The sequence below is a fragment of the Polypterus senegalus genome, chromosome 3 (genome assembly GCF_016835505.1).
Source record: "Polypterus senegalus isolate Bchr_013 chromosome 3, ASM1683550v1, whole genome shotgun sequence".
NCBI classification, from domain to species: Eukaryota; Metazoa; Chordata; class Cladistia; order Polypteriformes; family Polypteridae; genus Polypterus; species Polypterus senegalus.
The window spans coordinates 65,429,837-65,440,458 of NC_053156.1; the positions used below are offsets into that span (position 1 = coordinate 65,429,837).

The 10,622-nt window shown below is 36.5% G+C and overlaps 1 protein-coding gene across 1 annotated transcript in view; it reads left to right on the top strand.

Moving 5' to 3' along the window:
- ap1s1 (adaptor related protein complex 1 subunit sigma 1) overlaps window positions 1–9,601 on the top strand; it is a 90,691-nt gene extending 81,090 nt beyond the window's left edge. Inside the window, exons 4-5 of the mRNA XM_039747385.1 lie at window positions 5,131–5,268; window positions 8,575–9,601. Of these exons, the coding sequence (XP_039603319.1) occupies window positions 5,131–5,268; window positions 8,575–8,622 (186 nt within the window). The 3' untranslated portion in view covers window positions 8,623–9,601. The remainder of the gene's footprint in view (window positions 1–5,130; window positions 5,269–8,574) is intronic.
- The last annotated feature ends 1,021 nt before the right edge of the window (window positions 9,602–10,622 follow it).

Genomic DNA, 10,622 nt, shown 5'->3' on the forward strand with positions numbered 1-10,622 from the left:
TGTACAACACTTACATACTTCTCTGCCACTCCCGACTTTCTTATACAATACCACAACTCCTCTCGAGGCACCCTGTCATATGCTTTCTTCAGATCTGCAAAGACCCAATGCAATTCTTTCGGGCCTTCTCTATACTTCTCCAGCAACACCCTCAGAGCGAACATTGTATCTGATGTGCTCTTTCTTGACATGAAACCATACTGCTGCTCACTAATCATCACCTCCCTTCTTAATCTAGCTTCCACTACTTTTTCCCATAACGTCATGCTGTGGCTCATCAATTTTATCCCCCTGTAGTTATTACAGTCCTGCACATCCCCCTTATTCTTAAATATTGACACCAGTACACTTATCCACTCCTCAGGCATCCTCTCACTTTCCAAGATTCCATTAAACAATCAGGTTAAAAACTCCACTGACATCTCTCCTAAACACTTCCATGCTTCCGCAGGTATGTCATCTGGACCAGCGGCCTTTCCATTCTTCATCCTCTTCATAGCTATCCGTACTTCCTCCTTGCTAATCCATTGCACTTCCTGATTCACTATCTCCACATCATCCAACCTTCTCTCTCTCTCTCTTTTTGACACCCACTGCATGCCCAGCCTATGTGGAAAGGGGTCTCTCTTTGAACTGCTTTTCCCAAGGTTTCTTCCATTTTTTTCCCTACAAGGTTTTTTTTTTTTTTTTTTGGTGGGGAGGTTTTCCTTGTCTTCTTAGAGAGTCAAGGCTATGGGGCTGTCAAAAGGCAGAGCCTGTTAAAGCCCATTGCGACACTACTTGTGTGATTTTGGGCTATGCAAATTGTATTATATATTGTAAACCTTATGGAACATTCTTCAATAAGAATAGGGATGTTAATATTAAATGCCTTGTACTTATAAAAATAAAGATGGAACTGTAAAAAGTATTATTGTAGATTTTTTAGTTGCAGACTGTGTATAACAGCATTGTGTTTGCCTTTTTCGCTTTTACTTTCTGCCAATTTGTGTGCCCCCTTGCACAAACTTAAAAAATGAAAGTAAGTGTAACAATTGGTTTTACTTAAAAGAAACTCTTTAAGAAATGACTGTGATCATGTTTGTGGTGCCATTATGATTAATAAATAGATGCATTGATAATGATAGGAGTTTAATGTAAAGATGGTATAAAGACCACACCTTTTTATTTCACATTTTGACTTCTGTTGGGTGATATGACACAAAAATCCGTATTGGTAGCACATCCTGCCCAGATAGTTGGGGTTTTGAATGTTTCATGGCCAAAAGTGTGAAGAAGGACAATGAAATTTGCCAAGCCTGTACTATAATGTATACTAAATTATTCTGTAAAAAATTATAATGGTGGCTAGGCACCATCCCATTGCAAGGAACATACCCCCTTCACACACTCATAGTTTTTAGCATTTGGGCATATTATGAGACCTTCACAGACACATGCAGACATTTCACACTTTTTTCCCCACACATGGTCTTTGAAGCTGTGAGACTGCAGTGGTAATGAATCCATTCAAACATTATAATTTTATTTCTCAAATATATCTCAAATAACAATAAATGACCCAGTATTACTTGGAACCAAAACTAATTTATTACAACAACAACAACAACAAGATTTATTTATATAGCACATTTTCATACAAACAGTAGCTCAAAGTGCTTTACATATTATAGAATAGAAAAATGAAAGACACAATTATAAAACAAAATAAATCAACATTAATTAACATCGAATAAGAGTAAGGTTCAATGGCCAGGGGGGACAGAAAAACAAAAAAAACTCCAGACGGCTGGAGAAAAAATAAAATCTGTAGGGATTCCAGACCATGAGACCGCCCAGTCCCCTCTGGGCATTCTACCTAACATAAATGAAACAGTCCTCTTTGGATTTAGTATTCTCACGGAAGGGCTTGATGATGATGATGGTCACGTAGACTTCTGCCTTTTAATCCGTCCATCATTGTTGGAGCATCATGAAGCTTTGAGTAGCAGGCCACCACCACAAAGAAACCGGAAAAAGAAACAGAAAAGAGAGTAGGGGTCAGTACCGATTTTAGAGCCACCATGAATAGTTATTTTGAGGAAATTGAACATATAGAGTATCAGGATTAAGTTAAATTAAGATTAAAATGAAGTTATAAAAAGGCCATGTTAAAGTAATGTGTTTTCAGCAGTGTTTTAAAGTGCTCTACTGTATCAGCCTGGCGAATTCCTATTGGCAGGCTATTCCAGATTTTAGGTGCATAGCAGCAGAAGGCTGCCTCACCACTTCTTTTAAGTTTTGTTCTTGGAATTCTAAGGAGACACTCATTTGAGGATCTGAGGTTACGATTTGGAATATAAGGTGTCAGACATTCCGATATATAAGATGGAGCGAGATTATTTAAGGCTTTATAAACCATAAGCAGAATTTTAAAGTCAATCCTGAATGACACAGGTAACCAGTGTAGTGACATCAAAACTGGAGAAATGTGTTCGGATTTTCTTTTCTTAGTTAGGATTCTAGCAGCTGCATTCTGCACTAGTTGCAAACGATTTATGTCTTTTTTGGGTAGTCCTGAGAGGAGTGCGTTACAGTAATCAATTACATTTCATCTGCCAATATTTAGGTTTACAGTCAATAAGTTACAATGCATGTTTTTCAAACTAACCTTTACCTAATAAATTTTAAGGTAGTTTTGCAGGTTAATGTAACATTGTTCATACTTACTGCTATGTCATACCTGTCCCCAAAGATTGACATATTATGTTAATTCCTGATGTACAATTGGCCTAATTGTGAGTGAATGTGGGTTTAAACATAGGTGTGCTCCTCAATACACAGCCATGGTGTCCAGAGTTTTTCAACTTGTACGCAGTGGGATGGGCTTTGGAACTCCATGATTATTATGTTTCTTTTACTCACTGCTGCATCTGCAAAGCATGAAACGCTTGGGTCCCATTACAAAAGCATTGTGACAGGTCTTGCTTGCTGCAAGGACAGCAGTGTAAGAATGGGAAGCTGGGTTGGGATGAAGCCCAGTGGAGGGTACTTTGTGAGGGTGCAGGGTGTCTCCGTAGGTAGAGTTAAGTGAAGAGCTGAGACATAAGATTGTGTTTCTACAGCATACAGGCTGAACCATTTAAACTAGATGCCAGTACTAGAATGAAAACAAAACTATGGTGTTGATGCCTTCTTTTTATGGGGTGAAGCTGCTCAAGACTTTGATGCCTCTTATATTTAAATAACATTTGACAGAGCACTGCTAGAAATTTGTTTTTCTGTTGGTGTTTTTCTTGCTGTAGCTGCCACTAGAGCCATTAACCACAATAGTAACTTATTAAAACCATGTAGAAACATTCATGCAACACCAAAAATCATTAATATAAGTTAAAATATACAGTATTTAAATATTTTCTTATTCTTAATATGAATTTTCAAACCTTAAATTTGGGTTATTTGACAGCTCTAATCCCATTTACTACTGAGTATTTTAGGTGCAAAAAACTTTGACACTGTATTAATTAGGGATGCTTCAATTAGCTTTAATTTTTCTTTTTTGTAGCCAGTAACGAAAATGGATTTATTTCATGTCACTTGAATTGTCTGATCTTGATACCAATTTCTTTTTCTTTTTTTTTTTGTAAAATCTTTACATCCAATAATAAATCCCATAATAAAGTGTTGCCGTTTTTATTTTTGCGAATTAAAATAAAATGAAGACCATAGGTTTTATTTAATTTATATGAACAAAATGAAATGTTGTATACCAGTTATTCACTGCCCTAATGTAAAATGTATCTCTCTACTGTAAAAAAATATGAATATATTGTTCGGATTTAAACTTAGTCAGAGATTTGTAGGTCATCTCATTCGTGTTGCTATCAGGGAATAAACAAAGTAGTGTTTCTTCCCAATGAAGAGGTGTATTCGTGAGAATTAAAAGATTTGTTGTCTGGTGAAAGTGAAATCCTGTGAGAGAAAATTTCAAGCCACATTAGACAAGAGGTTGCGCAAAGAGATTTGGAAAAGTCCTACCCACATAACCACTGTTCAGTCATTTCTTATTTGTGTGAATGCTATTGTCAGACACATTTCTTGTAGAGAGAAAGAAACGATATTCACTCACGAGCAGTTGTAAATTGCATTGTCACAATGTAATTCCAAACATGGAATCAAAATTCAATGCAATATTGATGAAAAGGTAAAAGCGAGTAGAGATTGAATATATGGACATAGGTTATATGACAGAAGTATGCAGATATTGTTTGGCTTTAAACTTTAAGTCGGAGACTTGTAGATCATCTAATTCGTGTTGCCATCAGGCAAAGTAGCGTTTCTTCCCAATGAAGAGGCCTATCCATGAGAATTAAAAGTTTTGTTGTTTGGTGAAAGTGAAATCCACATACGTGAGCGACAGAGACGCGAAGTTGCTGGTGCATTGTGCAGGCAGGGGGGTTAGCAAACGAAGCGAGCAGGGGTGGTTGCCCCCTAGTTTACTATAGTAAACAGTTTTAAAACATGCAGTATACACAGAACATTTACCCATAATACATAATATTGGAACAAAAACAACTTCCAGTGAAAGGCTCATCTTAATCATTATCCACAATTGTTATAAAATAAAATGTTCAGTGTTTATAACAATGAGATAACCATGCAAAAATGGCTGAATTAATCTGCATAAGAGTTTTCATGTACAGTATATTGCTGATGGCCCAACTTAAAATATAGACTCCATGTTGTATCTGGGAGAGGTTGTAATGGAGTTGGGCAACACAAAAACCAGAGTCAATATGGAGACTGCAATTTCCATTTGTAGCGGTAGAGCACTGGGAGTAATGGGTGGACAAATTTATCAGCGCTTTATCAGAGTTTTATACCAGGCAGAACAGGATCACAGGATCTATGACTGCAGGTACAGTATTTGTTCTTTTTTATTTTTTAGGATGGATTGTGTTTAGCAATATTGAATTTCTGCATTTATTTTTATTTAAATCATTTGACTAGTCTAGAATAAAACCAATACTTATTTAGCAAGTATGCAGATACATCATTTCAAGCATTCTGTCAACTTTTGTCTTTGAGTATGCATACAATACAATTTACTGTTACTACATTTTATTTATTATTTATTTTTTCTCTTCTTAGGTTTGTGAGTTAGACATAATCTTCAATTTTGAAAAAGCCTATTTCATTTTGGATGAATTTTTAATGGGGGGAGAGATCCAAGACACTTCCAAGAAAAGTGTCCTGAAAGCAATTGAGCAAGCCGATTTATTACAAGAGGTATGGGAGAAAATATACACTTTTACAATGTGTAAAATTAAGTTTTGTTGTGTGATAACAGTAGTATTTACAATGCATCCGGAAAGTATTCACATTGCATCACTTTTTCCACATTTTGTTATGTTACAGCCTTATTCCAAAATGGATTAAAAAATTTTTTTTCCTCAGAATTCTACACACAACACCCCATAATGACAACATGAAAAAAGTTTACTTGAGGTTTTTGCAAATTTATTAAAAATAAAAAAAAAAACTGAGAAATCACATATGCATAAGTATTCACATCCTTTGCTCAATACTTTGTCGAAACACCTTTGGCAGTAATTACAGCCTCAAGTCTTTTAGAATATGATGCCACAAGCTTGGCACACCTATCCTTGGCCAGTTTCGCCCATTCCTCTTTGTAGCACCTCTCAAGCTCCATCAGGTTGGATGGGAAGCGTCGGTGCACAGCCATTTTAAGATCTCTCCAGAGGTGTTCAATTGGATTCAAGTCTGGGCTCTGGCTGGGCCACTCAAGGACATTCACAGAGTTGTCCTGAAGCCACTCCTTTGATATCTTGGCTGTGTGCTTAGGGTCGTTGTCCTGCTGAAAGGTGAACCGTTGCCCCCATCTGAGGTCAAGAGTGCTCTGGAGCAGGTTTTCATCCAGGATGTCTCTGTACATTGCTGCAGTCATCTTTCCCTTTATTCTGACTAGTCTCCCAGTTCCTGCCGCTGAAAAACATCCCCACAGCATGATGCTGCCACCACCATGCTTCACTGTAAGGATGGTATTGGCCTGGTGATGAGCGGTGCCTGGTTTCCTCCAAACGTGACGCCTGGCATTCACACCAAAGAGTTCAATCTTTGTCTTATCAGACCAGTGAATTTAGTTTCTCATGGTCTGAGAGTCCTTCAGGTGCCTTTTGGCAAAATCCAAGCGGGCTGCCATGTGCCTTTTACTAAGGAGTGGCTTCCGTCTGGCCACTCTACCATACAGGCCTGATTGGTGGATTGCTGCAGAGTTGGTTGTCCTTCTGGAAGGTTCTCCTCTCTCCACAGAGGACCTCTGGAGCTCTGATAGAGTGACCATCGGGTTCTTGGTCACCTCCCTGATTAAGGCCCTTCTCCCCGATCGCTCAGTTTAGATGGCTGGCCAGCTCTAAGAAGAGTCCTGGTGGTTTCGAACTTCTTCCACTTACGGATGATGGAGGCCACTGTGCTCATTGGGACCTTCAAAGCAGCAGAAATTTTTCTGTAACCTTCCCCAGATTTGTGCCTCGAGACAATCCTGTCTCGGAGTTCTACAGACAATTCCTTTGACTTCATGCTTGGTTTGTGCTCTGACATGAACTGTCAACTGTGGGACCTTATATAGACAGGTGTGTGCCTTTCCAAATCATGTCCAATCAACTGAATTTACCACAGGTGGACTCCAATTAAGCTGCAGAAACATCTCAAGGATGATCAGGGGAAACAGGATGCACCTGAGCTCAATTTTGAGCTTCATGGCAAAGGCTGTGAATACCTATGTACATGTGCTTTCTCAGTTTTTTTATTTTTAATAAATTTGCAAAAACCTCAAGTAAACTTTTTTCACATTGTCATTATGGGTGTTGTGTGTAGAATTCGAGGAAAAAAAATGAATTTAATCAATTTTGGAATAAGGCTGTAACATAACAAAATGTGGAAAAAGTGATGTGCTGTGAATACTTTCCGGATGCACTGTATATAATGTACTGGTGTACGGATAGGAATGAAACGTGTGTAGTAATTCTAAGCATGTGAGAAGGTAGCCTCATATCATATACTCTAATGATAACATTAATGAAATATGGGATATGCATACATGTGAAAAGAGGTAGGTGCCTGTTATTATCTATGCAACACATGACGCTGGCAATACTATATGAAGCCAGTGAGACAGTAAAAATCTAATGAAGATTTTAGAAACTCTTGCCCTCTTTTTATAAAGCAATGAGAAGTGAATCAGACATGTCTCTTCATCAATAACTCTTAGTAATTATTGAGTTAATAAGGCTAGTAACATTTTAATAATCTATCTATTAAAAATGCTAGTAGCATAATAAACCAGTCAGAAAATTAGTATGTGTAATTGTAAAGGGAGTCAGTGAGGCTAGTAGCATTTTAATTATTGTAGTAGTTAAACAGATAAAAGAAAATATAGCTAATTGTAACTAATAATTACAAAGAAGTGTCCTTAGGCCTAGCAATTACACAAGGCAATAACTTAATGTGAAATTGTGAGAATTACTGGAAGTTAGTTATTCTTCTAATTAATTTTGAACTATAACAAATTTTGTGCTAGATTTCAGGATATGTGATTGATTTTGTTTTGGAGTAGTGTAGTGAGCAAATAATGCAAAGTATATAATAAATAAATGAAATTACCAACCCTGTATTATCTCAGGAATTAAAAATTTAGATGTCCTAGCAAGAGCAATGGCTCTCATTTTTTCTGTCAATTTTACATTCTTTAGTCAAATCAGTGTCTTTATAATCTATCAAAGTTAGGAGATAAAATATGGAAGGGGGTATATGTCGGTAATACTCTCTTATAACTCAATAAGAATTGAAGGTTTATTTTGAAATTTGTTTCGAATGAAATAATGAATATGGTATGTAGTAACCTTTGAGGACTGGTGTTGGGAGTGATGTAGCCTAAAGTCTACAAACTCACATGTTTTCTACAGTCTTTCTTTGTATAATCTAGTTGACAAGAAAAATTTAATTTTGCATTTTGTTTGTTATTAATATGTGATATTGTAAAGGTTTTTATTCATATGCTAAGATCTTCTTAACAATTAATGTCTTATCACACTCAAAACACAAATGATTGTAAAATAAATTAAGGAAGAGTTATTTCTTCTTTAGAATCAATTAAGCAAACCATACAATTTGAGCAAGTATGTTTTTGATGTATTTTGATATATTCTGAGCTAACAAACAAATCAACATTTGAATTGCTTGTAGCCTGATCTTCGAACAAAAGGCTTCCGAGTGCCAAATTAGTACTGTAGTTTCTGCCTGAGAGATTTTAACTGCTGAATTTATTATAGTTTTTAAGTACTGTACAAATAAAATAGTGTACACTTCACAAAATAATATATTTTGGTTGACTTTTCCACCACATTTTTGTTGCTGTTATTTTTGCTGTGGTTGTTGATGCTTTTCAACACAGATAGGACCCCTTTGAAATTCTTTTTGCAGCTTTTACACCTGTTTTATTTTTTTAAATTTTGCTGCTTCTGTTTATACCTACTTTTTTCTAATTCTTCTTTTATTATATTCTTTCTTTTGAAGGAAGATGAGTCGCCTCGAAGTGTCCTTGAAGAGATGGGTCTGGCATAGCAGAGCAATAATTTTCTTTTTTCAATTTTTCTTTTTTCTTTTTTTTCTTTTTCTCAACTAATGGGACCAGTCACTTTGCTCTGTGAGGAAAAATACAGTCTTCTGGGCTGTCACATTTCATGGTTGCTACTACTCATGTGAAGTTCACATAGTAAATAGCTACTGAGTGGGTTGTATGTAGGAGAACAGATGGCTGCTACTACTCTTGTGAAGTTCACATAGTAGACAGCTATTAGTGGGCTGTCTTCACTTGGTTAAAGATTGAGTACTAGGATAAAAGACCACAGGGATGCCCTTCCACCTTTATGTTGTTGACATTTTGCCTAACAGTTATATTTCCTGTACATTTTACAGTCTTCCCCTGTCATTCCCACCCATATCAAAGCATATGTTATTTTGTCAGTGATGACAAAGTGATTGCCTTTGTGCTGTTTCCAGCATTATTTGAAGTATATATGTTGGCTCCTGCAGAGCACCTAATACAGAAGGCAAAAACTTAGCAGCATGTCATATAGCAGCCCTGTAATTACCTGCTGCTCCTCAGAAGTTCTGACAACCAAATACTGATAATTGCTGACTTTTTTATACTAGAGTGTGTCAGAATAAACAGACTTGGCAACTCAGAGCAAACAGTTGACTGAAATATATGTTGTCAATTGAAGTTACAAAGAAAAAAGACTGCTTATTCAGTTACTACTCTATACTAAAGGGAATTGTGTGAATGTATTTCTTATTTTATTGGAAATTATAATATTCAGCCATTGTCTGCTTAGGAAGGAAAGCAGCAAAGCTGGGAGTATTAGTTGATACTTTAATACACAAGATGGGGAAAAAGGATGAATTAATGTGTTCTTTATTTTGAAACGTTTATGATTTTAATGTTCTTCAATTTTTGCTTTATTCTCTTCTTCTCCTGTAAAGCAATTTAATTTTAATCTGTGTTAAATTAAAATGAAAATAAAACTGATTTCCACATGTGCAACTGGACATTTTCTTACCCCTTGCATCTTCATTCTTTTCTCCCTGCACTGCATGTAATTGTGTTGCACCCACGCCAGCTGGCAGGGCGCTGCCTGCTTTGTCTTCCCTCCTCCCTCTCTGCCTGCAGTCTTTCCTACCTGATGATGGTGGATGAGTCACCAGCTCTTGGTGATAATGAGAATCAGCCATTCTGAGCCCAAAATCAGAATTTTGCTAGAAGCATCTTGCAGTATATGGGGTAGGGGGTTAAGTGTTAAAATTCTTTGTCATAAACAGCTCAGTGCAATCTGTTACCTTTGCTGAGATTATGTAGAATGTTGCTGCGATCAAGGTTTAGTACAGTTACTGTTGAAAACAGTTAATGCTTATGCAGAAATTGAGTGATTTTTTCAGTAATGTCCCACAAGGGGTTCTGGCAGATGGCAAGTTGTGCAACAGAGTATCTTGATAATAGCAATTTAATAAAGGTGATACCCATCAAACATGTTGGACATGCACAAGATATACAGTATATTGTTAGAGTTTTAAATTAATGAACTTGTTTTTTTTTAACTAGTGACCAGTTATGCCTATGCTGCAACAACTTTTTTTGTCACATCATAACTGGCAACCTGACTTTAATAGTTGTGTTAAAGGTAAGTATTTCAGATTCTACCAGGTAAACCTTAGTTCTAGTTAAAATAAGCTGGCCAAGGGTTCATAAAATGTTCCCTAGGAGAGCCAGAATATTATCTTCTATTTTCCACTTTTAATATATCCACTAGCATAATAAGTTATTCCTTTGGCATTGGCATAATTGGTTGAATTCGGTTGTGGTACTTACCAGTCTTTATAAAAAGCCATTCGTTTTCACCCTTCAGTGGTATCTTTTGTTTGAAATTAAAGGACATAGCAAAGCAATTTATCTACTGTATGCTTTGTGTATTGTTCTGGAGCTATTCGTCTTCCTTTTTTTCTGACCAGAGCCCTTGTACCTGCCAAAGAAAATCAGTCTTATATCATAGTGATGTTCTTGCAAA